Source organism: Eucalyptus grandis, chromosome 2 (genome assembly GCF_016545825.1).
Source record: "Eucalyptus grandis isolate ANBG69807.140 chromosome 2, ASM1654582v1, whole genome shotgun sequence".
Taxonomy (NCBI): domain Eukaryota; kingdom Viridiplantae; phylum Streptophyta; class Magnoliopsida; order Myrtales; family Myrtaceae; genus Eucalyptus; species Eucalyptus grandis.
In genome coordinates, this window is record NC_052613.1 from 46,509,654 (window position 1) to 46,525,619 (window position 15,966).

The 15,966-nt window shown below is 39.4% G+C and overlaps 1 protein-coding gene across 1 annotated transcript; it reads right to left on the reverse strand.

Annotated features, from left to right (window-relative positions):
* On the reverse strand, positions 1 to 3,481 carry LOC104433183 (loganic acid O-methyltransferase). Its single transcript, XM_010045854.3, has 3 exons — positions 3,367 to 3,481; positions 957 to 1,625; positions 1 to 610 (listed from the first exon to the last, which is right to left on the reverse strand). The coding sequence occupies exons 1-3, from the start codon at positions 3,457 to 3,459 to the stop codon at positions 248 to 250; spliced, it is 1,125 nt and encodes a 374-aa protein (XP_010044156.2). The 5' UTR covers positions 3,460 to 3,481; the 3' UTR covers positions 1 to 247.
* Positions 3,482 to 15,966: the final 12,485 nt, after the last annotated feature.

Genomic DNA, 15,966 nt, shown 5'->3' on the forward strand with positions numbered 1-15,966 from the left:
TAACGTATTCTTTATAATAGAGCAAGCAAATTCGAATCTATGTAGGTTTAACAAATAACCATGACAGTACGGTATGGTCATTAGTTATATTCACTCCAATAAAAAAGAAGCACACTACATGGAGAATGGAGCACAAACTTGTTCGAGTTGGGGATATCTAGTTAACGGCGTCGTTCATTTGAACTCAGATTTCTGCTCCTAGTCAATTCTCTCTTCCAGAAACAACGGTCGGTATGTGCCAGTTGAATCACTGCATGTTCTCTTCAGACTTTTTACGCTTAAGGACCATAAAGAATGTGATGGATTCATGGTTTTCTGGCTTCAGGAAAAAGGGAGATTGCGCCACTTTCAACGAGTACCGGTGGAACAAGTCATCGATGATCAGTTCATCGCCGAAATGATGGAGCAATAATCCCTCGAATGCTGCTCTTAAGTAGAGAGAGCGCGATTCGAGGGTGGAAAAAGCAACGTGCATTTTGGGGTGGTTCAGGGTCTGAATCCTCTCAATGTCGAAGAATCTGTTTCGATCGATCACTTGCTTCAGCTCCTTTTCTGATGGGAAATATATTGGCAAGTTGAAGCTCTCTACTTTGGCTTTGCTTATGATCCCCTGCGTTCCAAATATTTATTTTCAAAGTGATGAAAGCCCTGCTTAATTCCTGGAGCCAAATAATGATTTTGGCCATTTGTATTTTCTGTCTATTTTCACGTGCCAATATTTCACCATGTGTTAAACTGTTATTTAATTATTTTTAAAAATATTTCTACTGCACAGATCCAACAAATATTAACACCATCAATACAAAGATTATTATTCATCCTTGGATAAACAGCAGAAACAACCAACGACATGTCGCACTACATGATTTTCCCTAGGAGATGTTATTATTCCAAAAAGTTATTACATTCTTTGTACCGTAGATCAGTAGACTTAGCATTGAACTGAAACTACGTACCGTATTCGCCATGTCCACGAGGCAAGACCCCAGCAGCTCAATCTCCGACCCTAAGGTGGCCTGAGATTCACGAACCAAATCCGGCGCACCTGGCACAACCATGAATACCAATCCTCCACTGACCATCTCCTCCGCTCTTGCGCTGAGAAACGCCTCCATGTCTCTCTCGAACTGAGCAGCGTAAGCCCCTACCACCTCCGCAGGCGAGCTCTCGTAGTGAATTCTCTCTCCATTCCAAGCACAGGAAGACTTGTCCAATATCTCTTGCGGAACACGGGACAGCCAGTGGAGCGCAAAGGATGAGCATGCCAAGTGTATGGACGCAGTCGGGAGGAGACGCCCATAGAACGACCCTGGGACCACCATGGCGTAGTACCGCCGCTTCTTGGGGAGGTTGGCGAAAAGCGTATTGAAGTCATTGGTGGGGAGGTCGTTAAAGATGGCTTGGAACTCGAGGGTACGAAATGGCGAATGTTTGATGGGTTTGATGAGGTCTAAGAGGCATTGTATTATGGTTTCAATGGCTTGAATGGACGTGAGTCCTGTGGAGCAACCAAAGTCTGCTATTCTGATGATGGGGTCTGGAGAGGATGAAGAGAGGTGATTGAGATCGAGGGTTGCAGGTAAAGCTTCCTTGATCATACCCATGGCGGCTACAGCGACTCCTTTCTGTAGAACAGGGCAATATTGGCAATTACTTTTGCAATACTTATTTCCATGCGTGCAAAACCCATCCATATGTTTAGTGGATAGATGGTCCAACGTCCAGCCACTTTAACAATGTACCATATGCAAGAAAGATTCAGTTGATAATCCCATACATGCTCTACTTTATGAAGTGATTGATGAGTGGAAGTCCACCCCATAATTAATAGTCACCATTGGAGTACAACTTTTAGTCTTCGCAAATGACTTTATGACAGTGATAGCGTTTGATACGGCAGAAGCGGATGATGACAAGAACATACAAAATTCCTAAATTCGCAAACACGAGTAGCAACTCAAAAACTTGCAAACTTGCGCAATAAGAGAGAAAATGCACCAAATAAAGGTTGTTAATTCTGATACGATAGTGAGTAGAAGTGGATGTATGAAGAGAGAGCAAAAGTGGAAAAGATGTTGAAGCAAGGATGAGATAGGACAATCTGATAATGAAACTAACACGGAATTATGAGGTCAAGGAAATCTTATGGTTAGTGAACCAAATTATGACTAAAATATTTAGAAAATTTTTGTAAACCACGTCATCGTAATTATAAATTAAAAAAAAAATCGTTTGTCTATTGCACCTATAGTTAAAGCTACTTGACTCGCATCAATAAGCTTAGGCAGTGGAGATGATCATCTACTACTTGAAAAAAATATCATCAAGGTAGTAATATGTTAGTATGCATATAGAAGGTGAAAATTGTCCAAATAATCTTAAGTTTATTGTACTTTTGTCAATTCAATCTTAAACCATTTTTAACTTTGTCAATTGAGTCATAATTTTTTTTACGTTTTGCCAATTGAATTTATCCGGCTGATTTTGACCCATAATCAATGAAATGAATATTTTTAATAATATTTTAGTATTTTTGAGTTTTTCTTTTGTTGTTTTTTTTTTCCTTTTCTTTTTTTCCCTTCCCTTCCTCCTCTAGCTGGTCTTGGCAAAGTTCACCACTACTAGCCACTAGCAAGGTCAACCTCATCTTGGGACTAGTAAGGCTTGACTTCGCCTAGCGATCGGTGAGGTAGACCTTTTCGTCACTAAGCAAGGTCAAGACTCACCAGTAGTTGCACGAGGCTCAACCTTGTTGAATCTAATGAGGGCTAAGCCTCACCAGTCACAAGGCAAGGTCAAGCCTTACCAAGGGTGGGCAAGCTTCACCTGTGGCTAGCAAGTCGATCTCACCGGCCCTTGCCTTTGGCCAATGACTAGAGCAGGAAAAAAGAAAGGGAAAAAAATAAATGAAAATAATAAATAAAACTATATAAAATTTTCAAAAAATATTTAAACATTATTAAAAAATTGTCAAACGTCGGTACAGGCCATGCCACGTAAAATAGCTAGTGTCACGTTAACAATTTTTAGTTAAATGGACTCAATAAGTAAAATATAAAAATATTTAGATCTAAATTAGTAAAAGTCTAAAACTTTTTTACCAATATTCCGATATAGAAGTGCTTTGTCATTGAACCCAATCATGTTCGAGCTTCCTGCTCTAGTTCTTCAGTCAATGCAACATTTAAACATGAGTTTGTATTTTTTTTTTTTCATAGATAGTAGAAAAAAAGAAGAGAAATGTTAAGCGTGCTAAAACTTTTTATGAAATTAGATCGACCAAGTGATAGCTATTAAATTATATAAAGCGACAACCAAAAATTTCCACAGAAACTACAATTTATATTCATCTTGTATAGGAAGTACCTGATACGAGGAGTTCTGGGCGTAGCTATAAGGTCCATTCCCTCCATTCATGGCCATTGGCTCAGAGATGCTAATCGTCCTCTCATCCTCCATTATCCTCCATTATCTCTCTCTCTCTCTCTCTCTCTCTCTCTCTCTCTGTGCCTGCGCAGGTTAGGTCGTGCAATATATAGCATGAACTCGTGGAACCAAAGAATGATTAGGGTGCCGACAATGGTGCGGCCGACAATGGTGCGGATTCGGTAGGGGACGTCAAATGACAAGGTAAAAGCGTGAAACACGTGCATTAGATTTTACGATTTTAAGCAAAGAAGAGGTTGCCAAGAATACAATTCTTTATACTCCATAATATTAATTAATTACCAAGTAAAGATGAGGCTAGCTATGCATAAAAGCACTTGCAACAAGTTAGGGTGTATTTGGTACATTTCTATTATAAGAAACAATTTCTTTTCAGCAATAGTCTTTTTTTATTTATATTCTCTAGAACAATTTCTAAAGAAAAAGAACGCATTCAATAACTATACAAAAATTTTATTCTCGAAATATAAAGAATATGAATGTGTTTGGTACAACTCACAAATTTTTTTTGTTTCTTTTAATTTGTTAATAATTTTTGTAGATTTCTCTTTTTTTTTCTTCTTGCATGCTGCCGCCATCAGGGGTAGCGAACAGTGGGAGGCGAGGGCCGGCGAGATATAAGAAGAAAAGAAAAAAACTTATTTCTAAAAAATTTCCTGCAAATAATAAGCTATTTTTTTCTACTTCTTATTTCTATTCCAAATATGTTCCCCGACTACTTTTCTATTCCGAAAAATAGAAAAATTAGTTAATATTACTAAGCGGATTTCTGTTCTTTTCTTTTTTTTATTTAAACAAAGAAATTGGAATGTTAACAAACAGACCCTTAGCCAACCCACCCACTATATTTCTATTTAGGCCATTAAAGTTACATTGTAATGACTAAGGAGAACCCTAAAAATAAAATTTAGCCTCAAATCTATTTGCGAATCGTCATAGGTATATATGGTAATTGGTCTTTAGGATATAGAATAGGATACTATTGGCTGATGCATCATCTGTATGCAATATTTTTCTTACATAGGTCGAGTCTAAAGAAAATCCGTGCATGATCAGTCAGAAATTAGTCCTTACTCATGGCCATGAGCTGAGCTTAATAGTCTTCTTGAAATCAATAACTTAGGTTAATTACATGAAAGAAGTTAAACCTATCGGTTTACTTAATGATCAAGGGGACATGTTAATAGTTTAAATGCACGGCATATGTTCGATCTTCATACTATATATGCATCATAAATCTCAAGTGTGGAATGTCTATTTAGGTTGTAGCCTCTTTCTTACTTTGTTCGCAAGGGTTAATTAGAGTGATAGATGGGATTATTTAAGTAAGCATTGAAGGCGATGCCCAAAACTGAGTTTTTTGGGATTATTCAATGTTTACGATATAAATTCAATGTCTACGATATAATCAGAGTGATAGATGGGATTATTTAGGTTGAGCTTGGGATTCTTTTGGTCAAAGTTAGAATTTATATCACAGCATTGACGGCAATGCCCAAAACTCAGGTTCAAACCGATAATACAATCCCACTTCCTACTCTGCATCTCATTCCGCAAAAGAAATGAAACATATAATTGCAAATGAGCAAGCTTGCTGAACCCTATAACAGGGAGAGAGTTGTGATTTTCGCCGCCCTTAGCGGCACCGCCTACTTGGCCGTCCATGCCTTCGACCGGATAACGACTGGATAGTTGTGATCTTCAGTTGAATCTGAAGAGAGAAACACGTGCATTATAGAGCTGCGGTCCCTAATTTCGTGATCGTCATTTCTTTGTTTGTTGGGTCATCCTCCACGATTCAACCGTTATTAAAGCTCTGCGTATGTGGGCATAGAAAATAGGAAAACGGGAGTAATTAACTATTCACGCATGGGGTACCGAGTCATGAGAATCTGCTAAACGACATTAATTGAGCAACAACCATCTGTGGAGCTATCCGCGAGACTTTTAAGACTGTCATTTAGAACGAACTCGAAGAATGGGAGGTGACGGTCAAATTAGATGCCATTTGTTCCTTTGCATGCGTGCCTACTTGCTTAGCCCGCATGGTTCGCTTGTCCGGAGATCTGCTGGAGTACGTCTCTGAAAAAAAACACCTGGTTCATGCAGGACAAAAGAGGAAGGTCGACGATAGAAAGATGTCAGGGAAGATGACCATGTCATCGTCCATAAAGATATGGGGGAGTTAGTGGATGGAGTTGTGGGGGAGGATATGTGGTGATGTAGGAGATGAGTTTGATAGGATTAATAGTATTTTCATAATTTCATTCGTAATCTCGCAATTCCATAAATCATAACATTTTTTTTAAAATAGCCTATCTTATATTGTTCACATCCATATATCTTGCTTCGTACGTGTCCACATTCATTCTATGTAAAGGGTTTTTCTCGTAAGCAATATGCTTCTTATTGAGATTTGGAAGGATATATTTTGCATTGAAACTTGTCGATATAATTCTTATCCTCTATATAAAGTACATCACTTTCTCAATTTGGTTCTTTTAACTTTTGTGCACCGAAAATTGGAAGGCCATTATCCAGCTCGCCACTAAACTACCTCTTCTCTTAAAAAAAAAAAAAATCACTCATCATGCAGAATTTAATTATAGTCGTGTAATATGACTAGAATAATATATATTATGAAACAATCAACTGCAATAGTATAGACGATACTTAATCAACCACATAATTGTAGAATCACAGTTACAATGATTCGCATAACTTGTCAAATACAAACTATTTTCTCAGTTAATATAATTCGATGGAATATAAAAACAGTTTTAGAAGGTTTAATAGTTGGTTATTATTTCACAATAGTTATACGTTAGTAATTTTTTTTTTTAAAAATGAGCAGGTCTGGGCCTTTTTGGGCCTGAACATGCGCAAGCCCGAAGACCCGGATCAGAAAAATTAAATGAGCCCAGAATCCCGACCCGGTCTATTCCAATCCCCTTTTTCAATTGATATGGATATGTCATTCTGCTGCAAATCCAAATCGTGATTGTGACGAGGTAAATGTGGTGTTTATTGGAATGCCATAGATAACAGAAACCCATTCTTGATGAGCCGAACCTCGGTCATACATCAAGGTATTGAGCCCACGTTAAGTGAGGCGGCTTAGATGGTCCTGACGATGAAAAGTTAATACTGAATCAAGCTAGTAATTGGCGACCTCAAGTAAAAAGAAATTCATCCTTTATTAGGCTGATTGGCTTGGTAATGGAAAGTGTAAGGTTTTGATAGCCAATATAGAATAATTTCCAATAATGCGTTAAATTATGTTTTTACTTCTTCACCTAGGAAATTTAAAAATACTGGAGGTGTGTGGTATGCCAACTTAGGCATGGATTTACAAAACATTTTTCCATTGAAGGTCATCTTTGAACGGGCTCATATTGGACCGAGCCTTGAGGTCGGACACAACTTGTTGACGAATTTTGTAACAAAACAATCCATAGGAAAATCAGCTTTTTGTCAACTTTGTGCTCTTCATTTAATCTTTTAATCTTCGAAGAACCCTGATAACAAAGGATAAATAATCATTAATCTCAACAAGGTTTGATCCATACTGCCAATGAGTGCATCCCATAATCACTAACCGATCCAATTCTCAGGAGTTAAGTTAACATGGATTTTGTGCATGAATTTTTAACTATTAAATTCACTTTCTATCGGTTAAAGATTTAAATTAATTTCGTAGGGTTTAAAGTCCATGTTCAGAAACTCAGGTTCAAACCGATAAAACAATCCCACCACCTAAATTGCATTGGATATTACTCAGCCGACGAAAATGAAACGTTTAATTGCAAATAGCAAGCTTGATGAACCCTAAAACACAGCACAGAGAGAGAGAGAGAGGGCCGTGATTAAAAGATAAATGGGTCTTTTATTTATAGTCAAACTTGTTCCAACGCTGGTGGATCAAACTTCTGTCGAACTGATCATGATCGAAAGCTCTCTCTCATTTGCTCCGCTTGGAGCTGTCGTGGAGCCCGGCAAAGTAGCCTTGCGGGTTCGTCTCGAAGGAATCCCTTGAAATATAAGCCGAACCCCCAGTTCCAGGCGCAACCATCATCCCTCCGCCGCCGCCACGTCCTTTTGCGGCCCCCCCTCCACCTCTCGCTCCGCCTCCGCCACCTCCGCCGCCCTTTCCGCCCCTCCTCCGCTGCCCTTTCCGCCACCTCCTCCTCCGCCGCCCTTACCTCCGCCGCCACCCATGTCTTCTTGTATCGGGTGATGAGATGACTAGCTGGTTTAGTTGGGATCTTCTGTAGAATCTGGAGAGATTATATGCGAATGGGTGAAGAGGCCAAGCGAATGAGCCGCTATTTATAGAGCCGCGGTCAGTAATTTGGTGATTGTGGTTTCTTCGTCTGTTGGGGTCATCCTCGAAGATTCAACCGTCATAAAAGCTCTATGCATGCGTGCATGGAAGAAAGGAATAAGAGGATTTACAGGAACAGAGGAAAGTAAACAGGGAGTAATTAACTCCGCACGCATATTAACGAGTCATGAGAATCTGCTAAACAACATTAACTGAGCAACAAACCATCTGTGAGGTTATCCGCGAGGCTTTAAGAGTGTCATTTAGAACGAGCTCCAAGAATGCGAGGTGACGTTCAAATTACCGACCGTTCGGTTCCCTTTTCATGCATGCGCACTTGCTTGGCCAACATGGTTCGCTTGTCTGTGGACAACAGAGAAGCGTCGTTGACAATGAAATGTCGGGGGAAATGATAACGTCGTCGTCCAAGAACAAATGCGGTGATGCATAAGATCAGTCTTTTGACTCATTTCACACAACTCGCTCTCCGCGCGAAATTTTATTGATATTCATGCAATATGATTGTAATAATTTATCTTTTCAAACAATCAATAACTATAGTATATTGGATACATAATTGACTTGTTTATTGTAGAATGACAGTTATAATGATTCGCACAACTTGTCAAATACATACTATTTTCTCAATAAAAATAATTTCTGAGGAAAATAAAAACATCTTTGGAAGGTTTAGTAGTCCGCTTAGTATTTCACAATAGGTAAATGTCAAGGAACACCAACGAATTCAGACGACACCATTGAGAGCAAAGATATTTATCGTCTTTTCTGCACGTTTCTTTGAGATCAAGAAGCGGAGATTGAGAGGTGGAGATGCGAGCAAACCTTAATAAATGGTAGGTCAAATTTAGTGATTATGAGGTGATTTGCTTAGTAAATTCAAAGGGACCTGGAAATTGGCTCATCTTGTATCTGTTCATTCTCGATTAGATTTCAAAAATAAAATCAACTCACATGTAGATGTAGATACTTATATTTTGTTGGAAATGGTGATCCATTTTCTAGAATTTCCTAGAGTTGCTAAACTTCTAGAATTTCCTAGATGAAGTTTCTAGAAGAAAGAGGAAAATGTCCAGCATGTAAGAGAAGTCTCTAGAAAAACTACAATCTAGAACTCTCTAGATTAAGCCTAAGTGGACAACATTCTACACAAATCTAGAATGTTGGTAGAACACCCTATAAATAGGAAAGAGGGGAGAGCATAGTAGAACAACAAATGTAAGCAAGCTCATCCCCTTCCCTTTGTACTATAATCAATAATAAAATAAAGGTTCATTTTTCGTTTCCTTGTACTCTCTTCTAACACTCCCTTGCACACACACATTAACACACCTTGCACACACATCAAACACAAGCTTCCGCACAAACACCAACAGTCAAAAAAAAAAACTGTTGGTGTTAGTGCGGAAGCGTGTGTCTGATGTGTGTGCAAGGTGTGTTAATGTGTGTGTGCAAGGGAGTGTTAGAAGAGAGTACAAGGGAACGAAAAATGAACCTTTATTTTATTATTGATTATAGTACAAAGGGAAGGGGATGAGCTTGCTTACATTTGTTGTTCTACCATGCTCTCCCCTCTTTCCTATTTATAGGGTGCTCTACCAACCTTCTAGATTTGTGTAGAATGTTGTCCACTTAGGCTTAATCTAGAGAGTTCTAGATTGTAGTTTATCCTCTCTTTTTCTAGAGAGATCTACAAATGTGCTTCTACATTTTTCTTTGCCATCTAAGCTAGATTTTATTTTTTAAGGATTTTTCTTGTCTTTTCTAGCTAACATCAATTTTGAAATTTCTAGAAATTGGATCAACAATTCAACATATTTATATTTGTTTGAGTTTCAGAAATGGTGGGAAGGCAACTTAAATAGACAGGCATGTAAGTAAATTGAGGAGGCTGTAATGCTTCCTAATAATGAGATATAAGCGAATATTTGGCAAGGTAACTTTGTTTGACAGATCGTGAATATGTGATTGTGACTTTAGGGTGTACATGGGCCAAACCTCGAGGTATTTTTCGGCATGATGCAAATAGACCAGGCTTCGAATTTCCAAACATGGCTTGGCCATTCGAAGAGCGGTTCAGATTTAGTTATACCGGCACGGTTGAGGCCTAGTACCGATTTTTTATTTTTCTTATCAGAAATGAAAAATACCATATTTGTTATTATATTTCTAACCTTCGTAATAGATTACTGCATTCATATCCACAAATTGCATTTGAACAAATGAATTTCTCGTACCTCAATTTCAAGGAGTATAACATTTGATCCGGATGAAATTACGTAACTTGTAAGTACAATTTTAAAAGCTTGTCCATAGCCGGACGAGAGGCTGTTTTTGTCCTCGAAAATCATTTTTTTGACATATTTTTTAGCACTTTTCACAATCTGACCCTTACCACCTATTGACACTGAGTGCAGAGTATAAGCCTAAACATAAGAAGCGAATGATCCAAATCAAGTTATAACAATACAACTAACCCATGAAAGACCCACTCAACAAAATGCTTAAACGAGTCCATCGATCACAAATGTCGTAGCAATAAATTCGACCCACAAAGCCCATCGATGGAATGCTTTCAAGGGAAAAAAAATCAGGCTTGTTCGGTCAATTGATTTCGTAACTAAAAGTGTAGGGTTTCGATATCCTAATGTATAAAAGTTTCTATCTGGGCGATAGAAGAAGTTTTTACTTCCAGTACCATACAAAATTTCTACATGTTCACATCCTACTTTTCTTGCAGGTCAACGGCACGACCACGTGCTCCGACCACGGCTCTTGTCGATCCTCGTCAAAGCCTCCAGGCAAAGCAAGTGGGACTTCCCCCGGGTACCGCCCGCGTGGTCCTTAACCTAACCGAAGCTTCCTTCCACGGTCAAATTCGGACAACTCGCGAACAATAATTCGGTTCACAACCGTGTTTCCGTTGTCCGTTCTCGTAAAAGTCCAAGGATTTCGTATTCAAAAACGTTAACCAGTACCCCCAATAAAATAAATAAAAATACAACGAATTGGAATCTCTTCTTTTTTGGGGCTTTAGATGATAAAAAAAGACGAATTAGAATGGAAAGAACCTTCAGCAAGCAAGCAACAAAGGAGTGAACGATGATCATTTGATTAAATTGGAGTTCGATTATCCAATTACAAACACACAAAACATCCTAGTTTCTTCCCTTACTCTCTATGCATCACAACCCACGAAAATCTACATGTACATGGACAAAGATTGATTCCCAAGTCCCACCTGAGTAAAATTTCATCTCTCTAGCTAGCCCAAAAAAGGTCACGAGAGCATTGCAAGACTTGTAGTAAAATCTTTAAATGGCTTCTTCACCTTGCAAAAACAGCCTCCTCCGTGATGGTCTCCAACATCGGCCTCCTCGACCTGCACACGGACAGCCTATGCTTGTACTCCACCAAGGGGAACCCCTCGACTTCTTCCAGCCTCGGCCTCGTCTCGTCCTCCTTCTGCAGGCTCTCTCCTGTGGCGGCGGTGGCCGCGGTTCCCTCTGGCGACTCGCCGGCGGACTCGGGCGACACCCGGACCTTGGCCCCGGATATCCTCTTCGGCCCCGTGCTCGCGGCCACGAACATCGCGGCCACGTCGCCAGCGGTGACCACCGAGTTCACCCTCCTCATGGGGAACATGAGGTAGACGTCGCCGAGCTCCAGCTCCTCATCCGCGCCGAGGGCGGCAAACCGCCTCCCGACGTGGAGGGACCGGGAGCTGGCGAGGAAGTAGCCGGGGCACTCCAGCATGAGCTCGGCCGCGTTGACCGGCTCCCGGAACTTCTTCATCTCCCCGCCGGGGAAGATGACCCTCGCGACCCGCGAGCCCTTCTTCATCATCAACGGCGGCGCGACGAACGTGCACGAGATGTAATTCCCCATGTCCGATGAGCAGAGAAGACTCGAAAGGAGACGCGGGAGAGGGAGAGAGATGTCTGTGGGTTTTGTGCGGGGATGGTCAGCAGGGAAGGAGGGTAGATTAGTGTATATATTGGAGAGAAATGAGAAGGAAAGATCAACGGAAAGGGACCATGAAATTGTTTATATCGAAAGTGGGGAGGGGAATATCATGACGTGTGGTGAAGGAGGAGAGAAGACTGTGGGAAGTTGACGTGCCATTTCACGGAAGGACGAGAGAGGCACGCGCGTTTGGCCAAGGAAAAGCGAAGCAGCTGCGAAGCTGCATAATCATTTGTTTTTTCCCCTGTTTCTCTTTTTTCTTTTCCAACGCTACGCGGTACACTGTACCCTTCTGTGCCCACGTGCTTGTAGGAAAAATCACTTAGTACCTACCTTCGGTTTGTATGGGTGCGGTGCATGAGATTTATTGGATCACGTGGACCTCGAGAGACTCACATGATTCAGTGGATAAGATGAATCGACCTTACTATTTCGAGTGCAAAAGATATATTGCCTTCTGGCAACGTACAATCAAAAGAAATTCGAGAATAAAAGCAAGAAAAGTATTCGAGACACAAAATTTATATTTCGATTCACCCTTAAATTAATATTACATCTAGCAGATAATTTTACTATGACTAGCAACCCACGCTTATCTAAAAAAAAATTATATATATCCAGTAATTATTCATGAATTCAAACCTAAATTGTTTATAAAATATAGGCTTAGATTATAAAACTCGTTATCCCACAATTACCCAAAAAAAAAAAAAAGATTATATATATACCTAGTAACAAGACTCTCATGCCATCGTGTTGATAGAGAGTACAAACCACATCCTAACACATCAAATGTTGAATGCATGGCAATTGGCGGTTATTGTATTAGTAGGAAATTAAACCACCTTTTGAATTTTGGTCTTGCATTCCACATGTACTAAACCATGAGTTTGTACCTTTAGTTATGTAACCCTAATTAGTTACTGAATTGCAATTCAAAACTATCACCACGACGAGTTCGTCACTTCATAATACATCCCTTCACTTTTCTATTTAGGAATCTTAAATGCATACAAAATCTAGTTCATCTGCTACTACCCCCCCCCCCTTCTTTCCTCGCTTTGTCGCTAAGCTTCCCATGACCTCGATCTAGGATTGTTGATGATAGGGGTAAGTGGTTTTAGATTTCATATAGGTTCTACCTGAAAACCTACCCATTAAACAGGTTCCTTATTTTCTGAAACCTAAAACCTATCCTACATACTCTGAAACATGAAATATATCTTATCATAGATTTCAAGGTCTACTTAGGTTCTACCTTTATTATTAATTAAACAATTGCCATGAATTATTGCCTTTAATAACCACTACTTGTTATCATAATTTACTGATCATAACTTATATTGAGATATACGAAGAATATGAAACATTAACAAAATAAAAATTATAGTTATAAAATGGAAGCTTGAGTTAGTGATTCAAAATTATATACTTATTATTGAATGCCATGGATACTACAAGATAGCGTGAAAATATAGATAAAAATATATATATAAAACTTATTCCAAATTCTAGTTCATAATGTCTAGGTTCTAGTTTCAAAATTCCACCAACCTAAAACTTGATGTTCATTTGTCAAAACAAATTCTTCAATTTTTGGAACCTAAAACCTATTCTAAATAGTTTGTAATCTGAAACTGAACAAATTTCCACCGATTTGATTATCAGGTCCTACTATGGAACCATGCTTACCCTTAATTGATGATCGTCACAACTTCACCGAAGACATCCAAGCATGGGGAGGTTTGTGGTGGATGAACCGAAGAGGTAGTGGTGTCGAGGATGGGGACAATTCTTGGAGGCAGCTTCATGGTAGCGGATCTATCAAGCGGTGGAGAGACTACGGTTTCTGGGCTATTCGGTGGGCCTAGGTCGTGGGGATTCGGGGGATTAGATTTTACACCCGAGTTTCTTATCATTATACCGCTCGATCAGTCTGTTAAAATTAGTATTAAATATATAGGTAGAGTCTTCGTCATAATAGATAGGGATATCAAAACCGATGATGTTGATCATAGGGCACTTAACAACTTTCCATGGCATCTCTCTCTGTCACGCGTCGATTTCAGTCCTCTTTCCTCGAGCATTCTCGACAAAGACGTCATGCTTTTCGTTGCGGGTTGTTTAAGTTCGACTTTTAGTCGGCCAATGTGAAACGAAATACCTTCAATTTTGGGCAGATTCGTCGAGTCAGAAATGTGGAGAGACCTATAAAGATGTGTAAAAACGCGGAGTCTTTATGGCAAGTCCACTGAAAATGAGGTTTTGTTTTTCCTTCTTTTTTGTCTGCTTGGGTTTTGATTGGTTTTCAGTCGGTCGTGACGTGGAACAAACTTTTGATTTACTGGTCAGACCGGGCAGGTTAAGTACGAGAACAACGAAAAAGGAATCCATATGTCGCGTCGGACACGAAAATCTATTTGTTTCCATTGCACCATCAAATTATTGTCTACGTAACGGTAGTTAGATAGTATTTATTAATGCGTATTTTATTCGTATTATGATGCCTTTTTCTAATTATGTTTTTATCGCTATAATTTTATTTTATTTTTACCTGAGAAGATCCGTGCAAATGGCAAATGGCGACGTAAACTTAAAGCGACCCATAGGGACCCACCTCCCACGGCCCGTAAATAAGTCGCACAAATGACGAGATGGAGAGTTGAACTCTGGCTGATGGCTAGTGTGCAACTCCACCATCTCTGCCACCAACGAGGTGGGTGTTTTTATCGCTATAATTAATTGCTCTTATTCATGGAATCTTAATTAGAGTTGAGGCACCAAAAACACTTTGTCGTTATGTATTGAGGGAAAATGCCAAAAAAGTTTCAAATCTATTACACTTATGCCGATTTGATCATAAATATTTCAATTATACCAATTTATTCATAAATATTTTTACAATTTACAAATTTAGCCTTAAATTTTTTAACAATTTGTCAATTTAATCTTTATGGCCAATTTTGGCCTAAAGTCATGGTCATGACCATCTAGTTGGCACCGTCCTATGTAGCACAACTAATGTTAATAGAAACAATTTTTCTAAACTTTACTGTTATTATTTTTCTTTTTTTCCCCTAGATTTGGGTAAAGGCTGACACCCTAACCTGTGGCCATCGACCGTGGAGGTCCTCACCCGTGGTCAACTCGCCTAGGCTAGCTCCTACTCGTGGCCAATGAGGGTCACCTAACAACCTCGCCGGCCAAGAGTTGAAAAAAAAAGAATAGAAAAATAAAAATAAAAAATTTAGAAAAACCAAAAAGAAAATTATGCACGTCAATGAATTTTAATTAAAATTGATCAAAATTGTTATATTAACAAATTGTCAAAAGTAATTTTTCAGCTTGTTTGCGCTCAATTTGAACGATCAAGAGAGGCATCTACAGTAAAACTTTTATCCAATTTGGTATACCAGAAACACGAGTTCCCATCCAACCAAGTGCATCGTGGATTCAAAAGTGTTATGAAATATTCTAATGATATAATTTCAGATGCCATGATCAATTTGGATGAACAGAGATTCCGAAATCACTGAAAGGGTCTACATCTTTTTGTGCGTAAACTAAACCGTAGGGGGAGGAAATCTGTTCTTCAGGAGATTCGGACGCTCAATGCCATAGTCAAAACACAAAGAAAAGAAGGTAGAGTTGCTTGGGGAGGTTTGATGTCCGTGCTCGTGTCTATCGTTTGCTGTGGTATGTCGGAGACTACCATGTCGACAGAGATGATGCCAGCGTAACACCGATCATAACACAGGAGGAGCTGAAGGAAGTGATCAGTCGTAATGCGCGCTCTTTGTGCTCACCATCGTTAGGAGATCCTGAACAAAACAGAAGAAAAGAAGACAAAACCTATCACCACCCATGCTCTTAGTATAGGAGCAGAGGTCAAGGAAATGCCGAATCAAGTCGACATTTTGAGAAGCGACTAGGTAGATGATTGAATCGATCGCTTCAATCTTCCCTTTGCTATGAACCTATAGACGTATCGATCACGTTGTTTGTCCTTCTCAAACTCAGGATACGTTTCTTACATCGATCAAAAAGATGTACAAGATTAGCTCAATAAGAGAGACAAACCATGAGGACTTGGTTGACCCGTGTCTCACACCGGTTAAGATTTTAAAGTCAGCTTATCTTCACAAAGCGAAACTAGAATCAGCAAATCTGCAGTAAATACATACAAAAAAGGAAGAAGCAAACCAAAACAC

What these genes read in the sequence shown, in the direction of transcription:
- LOC104433183 (XM_010045854.3), bottom strand. Translation starts at nt 3,459, where the DNA reads ATGGAGGATGAGAGGACGATTAGCATCTCTGAGCCAATGGCCATGAAT. An exon ending in CCCAGAACTCCTCGTATCAG is followed by an intron (nt 1,626 to 3,366) that starts GTACTTCCTATA and finishes CCTGTTCTACAG; the next exon opens with AAAGGAGTCGCTGTAGCCGC. An exon ending in TCGTGGACATGGCGAATACG is followed by an intron (nt 611 to 956) that starts GTACGTAGTTTC and finishes TTTGGAACGCAG; the next exon opens with GGGATCATAAGCAAAGCCAA.